The 19,041-nt window shown below is 33.1% G+C and overlaps 1 protein-coding gene across 2 annotated transcripts in view; it reads right to left on the reverse strand.

The window, feature by feature from the left end:
- The window catches only part of PPIG (peptidylprolyl isomerase G), a 70,504-nt gene that overhangs the window by 13,119 nt on the left and 38,344 nt on the right, over positions 1 to 19,041 (reverse strand). For both annotated transcript variants that reach the window (XM_051986205.1, XM_051986206.1), the window contains exons 5-9: positions 17,998 to 18,105; positions 15,536 to 15,580; positions 11,851 to 11,938; positions 2,053 to 2,082; positions 1,814 to 1,953 (exon numbers count right to left, since the gene is read on the reverse strand). In XM_051986205.1, the coding sequence (XP_051842165.1) occupies positions 1,814 to 1,953; positions 2,053 to 2,082; positions 11,851 to 11,938; positions 15,536 to 15,580; positions 17,998 to 18,105 (411 nt within the window). The remainder of the gene's footprint in view (positions 1 to 1,813; positions 1,954 to 2,052; positions 2,083 to 11,850; positions 11,939 to 15,535; positions 15,581 to 17,997; positions 18,106 to 19,041) is intronic.

Here is a 19,041-nt window from a genome sequence, read left to right on the forward strand (position 1 = left end):
GGGAAAAAGATATATCTGACACTATCATGCCTTGGTCACAGGTAGGCAAACAATGTCTGGAGGATGCTACAATACTCTCCTTAGTGAGAGCTGCTTTACAGCAATATAAATCAAATTACATGAGGCTTTGTCTTAATTCATATTCTCTTTCCCTATCAAACAATTCTATCAACCCTACCCTTTAATTATCCAAAGCATACACATATGTAAATATAGAATGAATTGTTTATTGAAAATGTTAAAGGTTATTTAATTATTTTTTGTTCTTTCAAGCTCCATTTTTTTTAAAGTTGCAAAAAAACCTACAATATTCAGCTAATGAATTTTGGGGAACAGATTCCAACTCAAAAGACCTTAAAGATTAATAGTAAATGATTTAATGATATTCAAGAATATGGGAAGAAGGTCTTAATGGATCATAACATTTTTGTTGTAGGAATATCCTTTAAGATGGTTAATTGTTAACATCATTAAGACTAGGGTCTCAACATGCTATGCAGAATCACCAAAATGTTAAGAATTGGGAAGGCTTCGAAAATCATCTAGTTCAACATCTTTAAAGATAAGTAAACTAAGACCAAGAGAAATTGAAAGTTATCCCCAAGCTTATATTACTACTAAGTGGCAAAGCTGACAATTTCATGTCTTCTCTTTAGTAGCTACTTTTATTTTTTACTTAAAATTACTATAGAATATCTGTTTGCAAGAAGCTAAAAAAGAGCTTTATGATCATTTCACTGTTTACTATATCCTAGGGCATTAAGAGGGACACAAACTAATGGATTATATCCACTGTTTTTATATATGGAAGATGAGTTAAGAGGAAGAAATGATGGTTAAGAGGTTGAAGAGCCCAAGAAAGAATTTAATATTGCTTGGTCCTTGGAGACTACCAGCTTACTGGGCATAGTTTGGAATGACTTGAAGGGGATGACAAGTTTTCTTTGTCAAAACGATCAAGACTGATGAAAGGAGAAATAATGTAACCTTTGGGGAACAGAGAAGATTAAAAAAGGACAATGGTTCCGCTTTTTCTATATCAATCTCACTTAGGATTTAATATAAACTTAAAGTACTCAGCATTCCAAATAGATGACAAAAGTCTAAACTAAAAAGTCAAAAGCATAACTATTTTATAAGAATCCTTTTGAACTGATAAAGATACTGAAAGAGTATGAACTCTGAGGCTTCTGTTGGGAGTCTAAAGAGTCAAGTAAAAAGACTAATATACCAGAACACTAAAATACTGCTTAATACTCATGTCTTGGTAGGTTTTCCTTCATTCTTTTGGATGAACTAAATAGATCTGGAAAGACAGGTAAGCAACAGCCAGTCTACATGGGTTATTTTTCAGTCAAAGGATTTCCAACAAATAAATTAAATGCATACACCATGTGAGAAGACTGATACCAAAAGCATGAATCTAAGGAATGGAATTATCTTCTGCAGTAAACACATTTCCCCAAACATTATCAGATACTAGCTGAGTCCACAGTAAGAAAAGGAATTTATTTCTAAAATTCCTCCATTTTAATTTCTAATTTCTCATTAATTCCTTCCCCCCTCTCCCAAAGCCCTGCATCAAAAAACTTAAAATGATGTAAAAGCAAGACAGTGCATTACTTGGAAATTAAATTAGGGAATACAGTTTTAAATGAAACAAATGAATAGTAGGATAGAAAACAAAATATAATTTAAAAGATGAATGCTCTGCATTAACAATCACTAGTAATGATCTTTTTTGAATGACTTGATGTCACTGTTTATTTTAAATAAATATAGATATGCTTAGGAATGTTTAATTTATCCTTACCTTTAGATTTGGGAATTAGCTCCCCACAGCTAAGTATTCGTACTTCAGCATATGGTTTGCTAGATGCATCTGTTTTCTGGTTTTCAATCTCTCTCACAACCTCTTGACCAGAGATCACTTGCCCAAAAACAACATGGTGCCTATGCAGATAAATCAAAATAACTAAATGTTAAGTTTTTGATTAAAAAAAAAATAAATTAAAGGCAAATAGAAGAGAAAAATAAATGAAAAATATTTACCCATCTAAATGAGGTGTAGGTTTAGTTGTTCTTTTGAGGTCATCATCAGATAGAAGAATTAAAACAAAGTCAGAGAAAAACAAAGTTAGCACCTCTAAAAAGGAAAAGAAAACAATTGCATTGGAAACAAAGTTGCAGATAGATTAATGTTATTTTTAATTAACAGAATTAAAAATGACAAGAAAAGATATGCTGGATATATGTTATGCTTTTATGTTAACATTAAATATGGAACTGGGAAATGTAATTATTTCAATCACATGATTTATAGTATCTGACATATAGGAAACAACACATTTAATCATAATAAAGATATAATACATAATAGAGAAATAATTCCAGGTCTGAATTTTTTTTGTCAAACCTGATATTAGTCTATAGTAATGGCAAAATGCAGAAATAAAAAATTTAAAAATCTAGGTATCAAGATATTTTACTTAATCTCCACTCCCTTTCCCTTTATTTTTCATGTCAACCTAGAAGCTTTGTGTAATTAAAACAGAATACTAAGAACAAATTATAAGACAAGGTACTAAAGATTAACTATACATTATTATAAGACTTGTTAACAAGGGCTACTGGAATTATAACATCTATCAAGTCACAGATAACTTATATCTCACATTTTGAAGAATTTAATTTAAAACCTGGGAAATAATCATTACTTAGATACAAATCTCTCATTCTCTCAGATGTCCATTTCTCTAATTCCTGTTATCCAGAATCATCACTATGGACACAAAATCTTCCATTCTGCCTTATCCACACATCTAATGTAGTGATCCTACTGTTTCTACCATGATTTTTGACTAGCTCTCCAATTTTATTTTAAATAAGCTTCCAACCTATATTTAACTTTCTTGAAGTTTTTTCATCTCCTATTTTACTGAAAAATGACTAGCCCTTAAAATCTGCTTTTCTCCCACATTCTCCTAGTCCCATTTAGACCACTATTTGGAATCATTCAAAAACTTCTCTGCTTTTATACCTTATTCCATTGCCATTTTCACTATCATCTCTCAATCTAGAGGACTTCTACCTATCTTTAGCATCCAGCTCAAAAATTATCCTTTTCATGGTGTACTCTATTGTAATTTTCAGTGATTTAAAAATTCACATGGATAACCCCTCTACCATCCTGGTACCACAGCTCCTCTGTTAAAGACCTTAATTTTTATATCACTTTTAACTCTATACCTCCCTAACCAGTCTATCATTTCAAACAGTTCATCTTTTAGAACCCACTTTCTTTCTTTCTTTTTTTTATTATAGCTTTTTATTTACAAGATATATGCATGGGTAATTTTTCAGCATTGACAATTCCAAGACCTTTTGTTCCAAATTTTCCCCTTCTTTCCCCCACCCCTTCCTCCAGATGGCAGGTTGACCAATACATATTAAATATGTTGAAATATAAGTTAAAATACAATATATGTATACATGTCCAAACAGTTATCTTGCTGTACAAAAAGAATTGGATTTTGAAATAGTGTACAAATAGTTCCTGTGAAGGAAATAAAAAATGCAGGCGGACAAAAATAGAGGGATTGGGAATTCTATGATTCATGATCGTCTCCCAGAGTTCTTTTGTTGGGTGTAGTTGTAGAACCCACTTTCTTAAACTGTGGATCACAATCTTATATGAAGTCCTGTAACAATGTGGAGGTGGCAAAATTATGATTTATTAAAAATAAATGTTTGATTCATGTACTTATTTTAAATACCTATATATTTAGGGCCACAAAAATTTCTTAGGTGAAAAGGGGTTATAAGTGGGGAAAAATGTAAGAAGTCCCTTTAAACCAGGAATATTGATATGACCATTTTGGACAAAATTTCTTCCACCCTCCCTTTTTACTCTTGAGATTAATATGAATCAGTTAATAACTTACACTTACAGCCATGTATGATCTCATTCATGACTTAAGCACTTGTGCTTTATTTCTAATTCTTCCTTGCTATACTAAAACTAACCTCCTGAAATTTTCTAACTCACAGCCTCCACAATTTTCATCACCTTTTATCTCTCTAGAGAATTTGATAGTGCTGACAATGCTTTTTAAAATCCCTCTTCCATGCTCTTTTTTTAAATGTCATAAACATTTTCTCCAAAACTATGGGAATTCCATGGGCAAGAAATGCTATGAAGAGAATTTTTATAGGACTGGCATTATGAAACATAAGACTAGTAATACTAAACACCTGTAAATTTAACAAATATTTAAGTACCTACTATGCACAACATTGCTAGACAGAATTGAAAAGATGAAAAGCGATATGGTCTGTGGTAATAAGATTACAATGTAGTAGGGGAAAGTAAGAGATATACAAATAACAGGAGAGAAAATGATGAAGTGCTTTATAGAGGTCAGAAAGGGCTAAAAAATGCTTAAAGGATCATTTCTAGCTTTGAGAATCAAGAAAAACATGAAGAAGGAATTGGTACTAATTAAAAATCAGTTCAAACAAGAGCGGTGAGGGAGAATAGAAAAGCATTCTAGAGATATTGATGAAGTAGAATCTATAGGATTGGGCTACCATGATTTGAAATGGAGAATGAAGGAAAAGAAAGAGGCAAAAATAACTGAGAAAATGGTGCCATCATCAATAGAAAAAGTAAGTTAGAATTTGTTTTGTAGATAGGCAAAAGATTTTTAACTACTATTTAATACTATCTTTATAAATATCTTTTGTTTTTAAATACTTAGATTTCTACTGTATTTCTACCCTCTGTCCTCCACAGACCTATTTGTTCTAATAAAGAATTTTGTTTAAAAAGGGGGACAAGGAGGAGTGGGAGCAGGAAGCAAACTGATCAACACCCAAAAAACCTCTTAACAATCAGCAATGTTTCACACTTATGAACTCCTCACCTTCAAAAAGGCCCAGAGAGCTGTCCATTCATCTTGCCTCTTTGGGTACGTGTTCTTCACACTTTTGCCAACATTCAGTTATTATTCCCATTTACATAGCTATACTCATTTTATATTATTGTTTCACTAGATTCTTCTTATTTCATTTTGTATCAGTTTATCTAAGTCTTTCCATGTTTTCTGTTATTCCTAGTCATTGTTTCTTATAGCAGAATAATACTGCACTATAATTTGTTTGGCCAATTTCCAAATGATGGTCATTGACTTTACTTTTTTGTTAACATGATTGATTTTGTTGCTATATAGTGGCCCCCTAGTAGCTTTAAGTCTAATAGTGGAATATCTGGTTCAAAGGCTATGGACATTAAGATGGTTCATAGCTTCATCAATAACATTTTATTTGTGTGAATATCTTACTATAACTTTTCTAATGGTATTCTCTTGTTATCTTTTAAACATTTTCTTGTTATTAGGTAAAACTTCAGAGCTATTTTCTTCTGCATTTCTCTTATTAAAATATGAAATGTTTTTTCATATGACTAACAATTTTTAGTTCTTTTGAAATCTGCAGATATTCACTGACAATTGCTCTATTGGGGAACAGCACTTAGTTTTACAGATAGTTCTTGCTTTAAATAAGTGGGCTGTTCTACAGACCTCTACATAAAGTAATTGGTAAGTGAAGTGAATTTGCCAGTAGATTTGGAGAAGGGAGGAAGATCAAACTGGGGCCAAAAAAGAGACAGCAAAAGAAGGATGCTGTGGGGGGCCTGGTCAGAACCTAAAATAAGAGTCCACCAAGGTATGTTCATTTCACCTGTGCAACATCTCATATAAGCCTCCTTTTCTCTTCTGACACCGACACCACTCTAGCATAGGCCTTCATCACCCCACACCTGGATTATTTCAATGTACTGCTGGTGCATATGCCTTACATCTTTCCTCACTCTAATCCACCATTTATTTATTAACTAAAATGATTTTCTTAAAATGCAGATCTTATATCAGATATATTAATGACCATATTCAATAAACTCCACTGGTTCCCTACTTCCTCCAGAGTCAAACACAGAATTCAGTTTTATGAAGAGTATTTAAAGCCCTTTCTAGCCTAGCGTTCTCCTACCTTTACGATCATCTTATACATTGATCCCCACACATTCTGACTCAGTATCACTGGCTTCTTAGTTATTAGATGAATTAAGACACTCCATCTCTCTTCCAGACATTCTCTTTGGCTATCTTTCATGCCTGGAATTTTCTCCCTCAAGTCCCAACTAATATCCAACCTTATTTAGGAAACCTTTCTTTGGCTAATTATCTCATTTATCCTCTATATAGCTTTCTTTGTTTATAGTTGTTTGCAGTCAGTCTTTCCCATTAGACTGTAAGCATCTTGAAGGCAGGAATTGTCTTCTGTCTTTTTTTTGTATCCCTACTCCTTAGCTGAGTTGCAGGCACTAATAGGCACGTTTGTTTACTGAGCAATCCAAATGTATTATTTACTAGGCTACTTTCCAATTTTTCTGAAAGCTCTTTCTCAGTTCAATGTCCAGGTTTATTGAATACAGGTTATTTCCTGTCTCCCTTATCTAGTTTGTTAACATCTGTTTTCTATCTTTTTACCAATTCCACAAGATTTTAATGACTGCTGCCTTTTTGAAGTCAGGAAGTGCTATTTCTTTTTCACGCTTTCTTTCCATTGATTATATATATATATAATTTTTATTATTTTTATTCCTCCAAATGAATTTTGTTACTTTTATCTGAATTCATAAAGTTCCTCACTGGTATTTAAACTGTAAGTTGACACAGGCAGTATCACCATTTTTATTACACAGAAATAACCCTCCAACTTTTTAAGTTTTTAAGGAGTATTTTGTAATTTAATCTATAGATTAAGTGAGCTTTTATATATATATTTATTTATTTAGGGGTAGGGGTGGGGGGGTAATATCAGCATAGAAGTGATTAGTATCTTTGAGAATACAATGAAATTGCCCAGGGAGGAAATATATGAAACAAGAGAAGAGGACAAAAGATGGAGCCTTGAACATAGGTATACTTCAGGATTGGGAAGAAACTGAGCTAATTCAGGAGACTAAGAAGTTGAACATGTAGAAGAATCAGGCTGTAGCAGCAGATACTTCTCCAAAAGTGAATATCAAAGGGATAATAGCATTAAATGATGTGGAAAGTTCAAGGAAAATGAGGACTAGGAAAAGGTCAGTAGACAGGGAAATCCCGATGCTAGTGGTAATCCTGCAAAGAACAATTTCAACAGAACATGGGGAAGAGAATTCAGATTGAGAAATGACTAAAAAGTGAGGAAGAAGAGGCAGAAACTTCTCTTTAAGTAAGCAAATCACCTAAGGCTATTAAACTGCTTTTAAAGCACTTAAGGCTATTAAACATACTCAGAGGAGGGAAAGTTGTTTTGCTGTTGTTGGGAAGTACCTATGGAGTCAAAAAAAGAATGTATCTCAAATTTAGATTACCTACTTCATGGAGAAAAGATATCATAAATCCTGAAGTGTCATAATAGCATATTTTGTTGTAGCAAGGAACTAGAAACAAGTACCCACTGACAGGGGAGTGACAGAACAAGCTATGGTATATGAATGTGATCTAATATACTCCACCACGAAAAATGACAAAAGTGAAAAATTCATAAAGGAAATGCTTGTAGAAGTAGTATATGAAGGAAACTTAATCAAAAGAACAATTTGCAGGATGATTTAAATAGTGTAAAGGAAACAATCCTTGAAAGACTTCAAAACTAAATAACAGAATGACTAATTCGAACTTTGAAAGACTTATGGATGAAGGAAGCATATTTCCTACCTCTTAAAAGAGAAGTAGATTAGAAGAGCAAAATAAGAAATGCATTTTCTCATATATATGTCTCTTTTGTTTGATTACTTATTTGCTTTAAGTGAGGAGTCCTCTGGGCAGGGAAAATCAGAGGGAAATGACAGCATCAATGAAACTGAAAAAAAATTTTGTTAAAGTTCTATAGCAAAGAAGAAGAGCTACACTGAAAGGACAACTACAAAACTAAGGACAAACTTCTTAATATTATATACAATAAATATACAATAAACATGTGCCCAACCAATTATTTGCAACTTTATTTTTCACTACTTTATGTGTATTTAAGTTGATGATGCTGTTCCTATCATCTGGAATATCCTCCCCCATTTTTCTGTCTTGTCAAAATCCTGACACATTTCAAGATTCAGTTAAAACATGAATTCAACACATAACTTTATTAATCTTTCTAATATAGCATCTTGCTTCTCTGAGCTCCCACAGGTCTCTGATACTCTTTTTAGACCACTTATCATTTTACTTTCTACTACAGCTGAGTACTTTCCTGGTAACCTTGTTGAGAATAAGGAATACATAATTGTTTTTCTGTTAAGGGACAGGTCAATTCTCTGAGAGCTGTCGGTCACAGCATCTGAAGGAGTTGCAAGGCAGCCTTTGCTGACACAGGTGTTGTAGACTGGGAATGAGATAAACTAGAGGCAGAGGGAAGAGGAAAGAAGTCAGACAATTAACAGCTTCTCAGTCAGAGAGGTAAGAGAACAACAACTGCCTCTCAATCTCCTTGTATCATCCTCTCAAAAGAGGAGATCCATTCTACAGATCTGGCTACAGAGTAGCCAGCAGCTACTGTCGGGTAGCTCCTGTGAATTCCAACATTTTTCTATCTCCCAAAGCATGAAGATAGTGCTTTGTACCCAGGAGCTGTCTAATAAAGGTTTTTCTTCCCCTATCCCCAAACAGAATAGCTCTTTTCTGAGGGAGATGATTCTTTTGTTTCTAACACTTTATAAGTTAACAAAACTGAAAGGGATTTGTCAAGTGAATGGCAGAACTGATACCCTAACGGTACTTTTCTTTATATCACAGCATGTTGATTTGTGTACTCTGAGTCTACTATGATATTTTTGCCTTCTTTTGTGTTTTGGTGGCCTAAATTATGTGAAAAATAGATGGTTCTCATAATTAACTTAACCATTCTTCTGCCTTACTCAACATATGTACTCTACCTACCCTCTGTCTTAAGAGCATTAATTCAGATATTCTTCAAAGTCACAATGAAAGGAATCTATTTTCTTTTAGGAATAAAGGTCAAACTGTGAAAGTAGAAACAAAAGAGCAATGAAGACTAGGTACACACAGCAACAATGAGATATAAGGCAGTTGGGGAGGAGGAGTAGATTTCTATTTTGTGGTAGGCAGTTTGTATCAAGTAAAACCAAAGGAACAAGAGTAGTGGGAAAATGTATTGGTAGAGGATCTAAAGGAGACAAATGGGACAATATGTTTCTCTTCTGATACTAGAATCTTAGATATAAAACTGAATGAGTTCAGTTCATACACAGCAACAAGTATAGGCAACAAAAATAAATACCCCATGAAATAACAATTATATTACTAGTCAAAAGATTTCTATTTGGTATTATGACTCATGGTATAATAAAGAACACATTCCTTATAGCTTCAATGACTTATATTCTTGCTAATACTATACCTTTGCTACTTTTTCCTGCGCTTGGATCATTCCTCCTTTCTCTATAACAAGCTAGAAGAGACCTTTGAAATCGTCTAATCTAATACTCTCGGTTTACAGAAAAGGAAAACAAGGTCTATATTTTAAAAGCTCATTGTTTTATTTGTGTTTCAAAAATATTAAACTTTGAAAGGATGTGTGTGTGTCTGTGTATGTAAGAAAAGATCTTTTTAAAATGTGTACACGCTTAATATATATGAAAACCAAGAAATATATCCTTCACCTCCTATTATGTTTCTTTTAGTTAAGCAATTCTAATGCCTTAATCCTTCCTTAGGGTCTCTCCTCTTCATCATATTCTACTCAATGGGCATTCTTTAATTCAAGTTGTTGAGTTTATTCTAAAGCATTATCATGGTCTTTTCAGCAAAAAATGCTGCATTTATTTAATCATGAGAAAATTAGCTGAAAATGAAGTTTTAAGTTCCTCTCAAAAGAGATTCTGATGTGTAATTTTGTTGTACAATGTCCACCTCTAAGCCAAACCCCCCTCATAAATAACGAAACCATCTAAGGGGTAATACAGAAGGAACCAAAGCTCAAGAAAATAGAAACTTAGGAATTATTGAGAAAAAAGAGCAAATGGATCAACTACTCACTCATCTCACAGTTCTACAAAGGGGAAACTATTTTAAGTAGCTTAAAATAAGCAAACATGCATTGTAGTACAGAACAGATGGTGTTAACCTTTTTAGTGTCACAGACTTCCTTTGGCAGTCTGATGAAGCCCTAATATGATCCTTTCTTAGAATAATGCACAAGATTATAAAGGAAATCAAATATATTGAATCATATTTTAAAATGACTATTTTAAAAAAGCCAAAACAACAAAAATCCAAGTTCTTGGACCTCTGAGGTTATGAGACCCACCTGGCAAAGAGGATAATATAGCAAAAAAAAGAGAGTAACAACTTGGAAGTTAGCAAACTAAAGGTCCGATTCTGTCTACTATTGACTAGGTATGTGATTTAAAGCAAATCATTGAGTGTCTGGGTCTCAATTTTCTGATCTATAAACAAAGAGGTTGGATGACTTCTAAATTGCTAACAATTTGATTATTACTCATTCATTTTTCTCACTTGTAAAAACTGGAAAATATTATACTTGCTGTATAAACCTCATTAAAGATTAAAAAAAGATTGCATGACTATTGGAAAAAATATAAAAGAAGTGACACAAAATATTGTAAAGGAAAAAGTGAAATGTTAAGGAAAAGAAAGTAAAGGAAATATGTTCCTTCCCAGATTTTAGACATAAAGCTCCATAATGAAGTTGATTCAGAGCAACAATAATTTAGGGCTAAAGATGGCTATAGAAAAGCAGCACTTAAAGGAAGTGTTTAAATTAATGCAGTTTTAAAACAGGATAATTTGAAGTGGGAGGATATTTTATTATAAAAGTAATAGTAGAAATGAGAATTACTACTTAAAAATTGTAAGTGGTGAGGTTCTACAATAGCTATTTCAACATATATTGACAAAAAGATGTTTTTGTAGTTAGAGAACAGGAGTGTTAAGTAAAGGAAGATCAGAGATATTTAGGAGGTGAGAACTGAAGAAATTTTGGGCAAAGAGATAAAGGTTTAAACGAGTTAAGTTTAAGGCAAGAAATTTTTAGAGAAGCTAAGGTCTCTTTTTCTGAAATGGCTAAAATGCTTTTAATTCAACAAGCACTTTTTAATGTCTATATACCAGCCAGATACATAAAGATACCGAGAAATAGCTCTTGCCCTCTAAGAAAAATCAGGAAATCTATTCAAAAATCAAACAAAGACAATGGATGAAGTCTACAAATATTAAAGGAAAATTGGTTCTTTGTGCATTTAGACACTGCCATTAGAAGATGAACTGTGAGATCCTTAGGCTATCAAAGATTAATTAGAGCTGGGAAGGGTTTTCTTAGATCAAAGACTGAAACGAATAAATAACATTTCTAAAGAATAACTTTAGTTTATTCAGTGACTCAATTAACAAACACCTCAATTAACTCTCTGATTCAGTCACTATGGCCATTAAAAATCCTAAACTCTACTCCCCTTCTAAATAATAGTACTGAATCTCCAAATTTGCTTCTCAAAGAGGGAAATGTAGAATCTTCTAGTTGATTTTGGGATTTATACATGAATACTATCAAACAAACAAAAATCATTGGACACTGGGAATTCTGGTGACAAATTTTCAGCATAGACAAAAATGAAAATTCGTATGAATATGGTTCACTTGACAACTTTTTCCTATCATCTAGTCTTAATCTCTCTTTATTCACTAATGAGTAAAGGCTGGTAAGCAATGAAAGAGGTATCAGGATGAGTTGACTACAACTACACAGATGATTAATACTTACATGAAAAACTGCGAACCATTAGTATCCTTTCCTCTATTGGCCATTGACAATAGAAATTCTTTGTTGTGCTTAACAGCAAAACTCTCATCTAAAGAACAAAGTTTTCAATCAGTGGTTAAGCATTTGCATATATAACATATACATACATACATACAAAAAACTTTCTGAAAAATTCTTTTTTTGATCTAGAAGGGACATTTTTTTCTCAATAGTATTTTATTCAAAAATTTTACAAAATGAATGTTGAAAACTATACATGTTAAGATAGTTTTCAACAATCAACAATCATTTTTGCAAGACTTTGAATTCCAAATATTTTCTCCCTCACTCTTTATTCTCCCCCCCTTCCTCCAAGATAGTAAGCAATCAGACATAGGTTATACATGTACAATGCTTTTAAACATATTTCCACATTTGTTCTAACTAATTCTTTATGCTGATAAAGGCATATTTTAGGAAAATAAATTTGGAAATTGAATTAAAAATTTACAAAATTTTTTCTATGAATAGATAATAACTGAAACAGTTGTACATCAACTGTGTCTTCCCTCTTTACTATCTTGATTCAATTCTTGGAGCCAATTCAATTTTATCTTCATTGTGTTCCAATCTGTTTACCATTTGTCCAAGCCCAATGCTGGGTGCCCATGATTGGCTTCTTTTGTCCCTTCTCATATATTGCTGACAAGAGCAGGAGGAAAACTGCCCAATGGTGTGGACTTCATATAGTATAAATTCATTTTGTCCAGCCTCAATTAGGCCTTGATTGCAGTTAACACAGTGTTTCTATCCTAAGCCTTGATGCTATAGTGCTAAAATGTTTACTGAAAATTTCAAAATGAATATTTTAGAGTTATTTCACAAACTCAGTATATCCCAAACAAAAATGACCTTTCTCTTAAAAATTTACTTCTCTTCAAATCTTCCCCATTTCTAAGGAAGTTATGATCATACTTTAGGAATTCAGGATTCCTGGCCTTATCCTCAACATATTCCTCTTCATACTATATATCCAATCAGTTGCTAAATCTTGTCAGGTATACTTCCTAAATAGCCCTTCCATCCAATATCTTCCTTTTCCTTACTCCTTCAAGTCCTTATTTACCTCTAACTTAGAATATTTTAATAGCTTACACTGAGTTTCTTAACTCAAGTAACTTTCCACATTCATTCTCTTCTCTAGTCCTAATTTCACATTGCTGCCAAATTTGACTTTTCTTTAAGTATGGATATGACTACCTCACTCTCCTATTTTTGTCAATTCTAGTGGATCTTTACTATCTTCAAGATTTAGACCAGCTTTCCCTTGGTTCTTCATAAATTTTTTCCTTCTTTGTGCCTTTTCAATAATTGTCCTCCATGCCTAGAATAAACATTCCTCACCCTGTCTCAAAGGATCCTTTTTTTCTTTCAAAATACTACTCAAACAATATGTTCTCTAACAACTCTTTACTGATGCCTCCAACTGTTAGTGACCTTACTTTTGAACTATCTTATATTGAACTACTTTGAATTAATTTGTATTTATCCTCTTTATAGTTATTATAAATACTGGGTAGGGATTAGTAATTTCATTTATTATATTCTAGCACAGTACATGGCAAAAAATAGATGTTTAATAAATACTTGAAACCTGGTTGCTACAGAATACAAAAAAAACAAATCATCAGTTCTCCTCTTGCCCTAATGGGTAATAAAGAGCTCTCTATAGATGATGATAACCAAATATATTTTTCCTTAATTTAAGCAAAGAAATAAGCAATTGTAAGTACATTAAAGAAAAAAAAAAGGCACAATAACCATATATGGGGGTTCTTAGCCATTTTTAGTATCATACCCTTTTAGCATTCTTGTGAAGTCTATGAATCTTTTCTCAAAAGAATGTAATGCATGAAATACATAGAAGTACAAAGGAAACTAATTATTAAAAAAATATTTGTCAAAATAGTTTTTGGAAAGTTCATGGGTCTCAGGTGAAGAATTCCTGGCCTAGAAGATTAGTCTCAGAGTGAGAAAATCTAGACTTAAAACTCTGCTTCTTACACATATTAGCTCTATGACCCTTTGCAAGACACTTTAAATCTCACTTCCTCAAGCAACTCTCCAAGAATACAAACTGCAGAGAAGCTGCTCATTTGCAGTGATAAACAGTTTCAATTATAGGCCTGGATTAAAAAAAAAAAAAAAAAGTAAAAATATTTGCCCAATTAGACCTTCATATGGTAGTAAACACAGGGACTGATCTCTCACCTTTACACAATTTTTAAAGGAATTCTTTGATCAAAAGAACAGCATCTACTTTTCTGATAGGACTTCATACATCAAAATTTTGCAATTAAATGGTACTGCTAGAAATCATTCTGCTGTATCTCAGTTTTTTCCTTATCTGAACTTTTAATTACTTATTAGAATTCCGTAACTATTGTTCAAAATTAGTTATTTTTTCCCTTAGGATACATATCAATAAATCAATAAAAATGTATTTAAGTGCCATGCATTGTGCTAAAGATGTGTATTAAGAAGTTTATGTAGTTTAATTAATGATGACTGCTCAGTAACAAGGATAATTTGAAATAAGTTTAAATCCAAAATTAAAAAGCATAACAAATGAGAAAGGTGGAAAAACACTTTTCATATTAGTAAAATTATACAGAAAATGGGGATCAAACAATCTAGCCTCTGGTTCAAGGTTACGTGGCTTTCATTCTTAATGATCCACAGAAACTGTATAATGTCTTTATTTAGAGGGCCATATAAAATATATTAATATATCTTTTTGAAAATAAGATTTAAATAGAAACAATGCAAGTAGATTGGTGACATAATTAAAACATACATCAATCTGAGTTTTAAGACTATGATTTTGGTCAACCTGCATTTCATAAAGCAGGGCTTTTAACCTTTTTTTTGAAGTAAAAATCCAATTTTAGATGATTAAAAAGTCACTTTTCAATTCAACACATAAAACATGGCTAATATTGAATTGCTTTACATGATTTCACGTGTACAAGGGGAAAGCATATTGCTTGTCTTTTCAACATTTAGGGAAGGGCTAGAGAGAGAAAAAGAATTTGAAATAAAAAATAAAAAATAAATAGGTTATTGTATAAATCTTTAAGACCAAGTTAGCCAATGATCTTTTATAGTTAGCTTGGAAAAATACTGCTTAATTAACTAAATGATATGTTGATATTTGTAATTCTTTAAGAATAGTTTGGAAGAAACTAATAAAGAAAATCTGATTTGATGATAAAGATGCTGTTTTAAAATTTCAATAAAAAAAACTCAATAAATCAATATATTGCAGAAAGATTAACATTTGGACTGTAAGTATCTTAAAAGTTTCAGAAGTTTGAACTAAATATTATAGAAGAGTAAATAGTAAACCCATTTAATGCAAAAAGTTTTATGTTCATGTGCACATAAATGGAGAGAAAACAAGTAATTAACATCTACAAGTACTTCTGGAAAATAATTTGCATACTGGTAATCCCAGAAATCCTGAACTTGATTTTCTGTGTATTTTTCCCAATGACAAAAACCATATATTCAGACTAATGACACACAATGTATTGAAAGTGACCATGTTTTTTCTTTGTATTTCCAAGCATCCTGAAAAGAAAATTCTATATATAGTTCCCTTCTGATAAATTTGAATGATTTCCAATCATCAGGAATTATTTACCTTCAAAAAATCCTCCATAAATGGATTCCCCACCTCGACCATTTCCTAGGAACAGAAAATATAACACATAAAGCCTTTATATGAGAATATAAACTTATAAAAGATCATAGCAACTCCCAGATTTTCAGTTTAGTGAAACATTTTTTAAAAACCAAAATGGACAAAAGTAAACAGTTCCACAAAAGTTTTATACTGTATCCTCATTATGACATGGAAATGCTGCTAGAGTTTTGAAGGCTACGTGAGCAAACTGATCTTGAACAGATCACTAATGATTTAAACAGAAATTGTTACTAATTTGGGAGGAGGGGGGATTTTTTTTTTTAATACAAGCTATTCTTATGTGACCAATTACTGATACACTTACCACTAGTACACAGTGTTCATCTACCATTAAAAAAATACATGGAGGGGCAACTACCGTGTTTTCCCGATAATAAGACCTATCGGGATAGGTAAGCCCTCCCCTTACTGTGTAAGATTCCTCTAAAATAAGCCCTTCCCCGAAAATAAGCCCTATTGAGATTGCTACTGTAGTGAAGGTGATCCCCTGCGCTACATGCTACATTACGGTACCCTCTAAGCGGGAGTGAGGGGGCATGATGGAGGATAAAAGAAGAACTCAGGGGGCATGATGGAGGATAAAAGAAGAACTCAGGGGGCATGATGGAGGATAGAAGGAGCACTCAGAGAGCATGATGGAGTTAAAACATTATTGAGGGGCATGATGGAGTGAAAAGAAGGACTGATGGTCATAATTTTATTATTCTGTCTGTTTTGACCCGCAGACATGAGTACAAAAAGGAAGAGCTATACTGTTGAGTACAAGAAAGCAATTGTAGAGGAGTCACATGGCAAGAATCTTGCAGTTTTCTGTAAAGAAAAACTTTTGGATCTTCGAATGGTCAGAAAATGGAGAGCAGATTATAATAACCTCAATCAACAGGTGGATGAGGGAAAAGGGAAAAAGCACAGGTCTGGATCAGGTCGGCAACCTTTATATCCTGACTTGAAGATCTTCATTGGTGAATGGATTGCTGACAGGAGAGCAAAGGCCTTGGTTGTGCGCAGGGCTGATATTCAGGCATTTGCCCTTTCAATGGCACCAGAGTTTGAAATGGTCTCAGAAGGATTCAAAGCATCACAACACTGATTGGACGGTTTCCTTCTACGGTATGAACTGTCCCTAAGAAGATCAACAACACTGTTTAAGCTGGAAGATGCTGAAGTTATTAAACGTGCACTTGCATTCAAGTCCTTTATTGATTGGATCAACATTTCCAAGTACCAAACCTGCAATATGATTGCTATGGATGAAACTGCAGTGTTTATGGGACAAGGATCTCAAACAACAATTCATCACAGGAGTGCAACATCAATCTACATTCCCACCACTGGCTATGAAAGTGCACGGGTCACCTGTGTTTTGGCAATTCGTTTGGATGGAAAGAAAGTCACACCTCTAATCATCAGTAAGGGCAAAAAAGATAAGATTGAATGTGTATCAGGCATTTACGTTCTTGAAACCGAAAAAGCCTGGTGTACACAAGCTGTTATAAGAAAGTGGGTTGATTTAATGCTGCCACTTGTTATGCGAGGTAACCAAAGAGGTCTGATGATCTGAGATTCAGCCAGCACTCACCATGCTAAAGAAATGAAGAACTTCCTTGCAGAGAGAAGAATAGATCAAGTAATGATTCCTGAAGGAATGACTGCCTATCTCCAGACCCTTGATATTGCAATAAACAAGCCATTCAAGGACCATTTGCGTATGGAAGTCAATGACTACATTGAAAATAGAATGGAAAGAAATCAGCGTGGAAACTTTGTGAAGCCCTGTCTGCAAGAAGTCGTGACTTGGGTGAAGAAGTCATGGGATAAAATTACTGACAGCTGTGTCGCCAAGGCACTACGAGCAGGTTACTTGGACAAGACATGTTCATTTAAAGAGAGCTATATTGCTGGACGTGACAGATTGGGTCCACTTCTTCTGAAGGAAATAGAGGCGCAAGACATCCAGGACGGAATTCAGGGTATGGACACTTATGACGATGTTGTTGAAGAAGATGCCATGATCATTATTGAATAAAGGTACTTTTTTTTGGTTCACATTTACCTGTTTATTAAAATTGCTGTCAATGTTCATTAAAATAAGCCCTCCTCTGAAAATAAGCCCTCTGGGGTTTTTCTGTCCAAAAAATTTAATAAGACAGTGTCTTATTATTGGGGAAACATGGTAGGTGGTGCAGTGGATAGAGCACCAGCCCCAAAGTCAGTTCAAATCTGATCTCAGACACTTAACACTTCCTAACTGTGTAACCCTGGGCAAGTCACTTAACCCCAAGTGCCTCAGCAAAAAACAAAACAAAAAAACCCACAAAAACATGGAAACAAAAAGGACAGTGTCTTAATTCAACAAATAATGTGCATATAATTAATGCAATTTCATCTGATTCACCTACCTTCACTGAAGTCACCACCTTGAACCATAAAATCCTTTACAACTCTGTGAAAAAGACAACTTTTATAATGTAATGGCTTCTGAGTAGATTTTCCTGTACCTTTTTCACCTAAGGGAAGGAGGGAGGAGAAAGAAAAAGGAAATTTATTAAGAACAGAATACTAAGATTCAACATTTCCTGCTTATTCCTCATTCCTCTGAAAAGTTTCTAGGATCAAAATTATGATTAAGATGATTTTTTAGTTTTGATTGGGTGTTTTCAGATTTTTATAAAATGCTATAAAAGAAAAATGCAGGTAAAAATCTCATTACAGAAAATGCAATAACAAAGTTTTTTTTTCCTGAATCTGCTGTAACTCAGCTTGAATAAGATAATTTCTTCATAATGAATAATTCTATATAACAAGCTTTTCCTCTCTTTAGTGGAAATTACTCTATAGTGAAAATATCTGATTTTATTTTAATATATGTACTATAGGAAGGAAATAGAGAAAGAAAGAACATTTTTATAAAAAACATAATTTATCTCAGATGAAACCTTAAAATCCTTTATTCTCAATTTCCTTTTTTTTTTTTCTTAAAGAAATAGACCCAGAGAAATAAAGTGATTTGTCTAAGATAACAAAGATAAGAGTCATGTTTTGTGAATTTCAACCTAGGATCCTCTACTTTGCTTTCATTTTAATTTTAATTTCCATCACCACTAGATAAAATTCACATAAACTTCCAAACTATCAACATCAACAAAACAAAAAATCCTATACTATCTGAAAATGTGAAGGAAAAAAAAAAAGTGAAGTTAGAGTAATTTACAACTTAATTCACTAAAATTCTTTAAAAATGTGTCTTCTAATCACTTGTATATTTTTGAAAAATCTACCACTACCCTGAAGTTTCCATGTAGGGCCAGCTACCTGGTACAGTGGATAGAATACCAGTCCTGGAGTCAGGAGGACCTGAGTTGAATCTGACCTCAGAGACTTAATCCTTCTACTAGCTGTGTGACCTTGAGCAAGTCACTTAACCCTAATTGCCTTGTGTGCTC

This window comes from Antechinus flavipes, chromosome 3 (assembly GCF_016432865.1).
Source record: "Antechinus flavipes isolate AdamAnt ecotype Samford, QLD, Australia chromosome 3, AdamAnt_v2, whole genome shotgun sequence".
Classification (NCBI taxonomy): domain Eukaryota; kingdom Metazoa; phylum Chordata; class Mammalia; order Dasyuromorphia; family Dasyuridae; genus Antechinus; species Antechinus flavipes.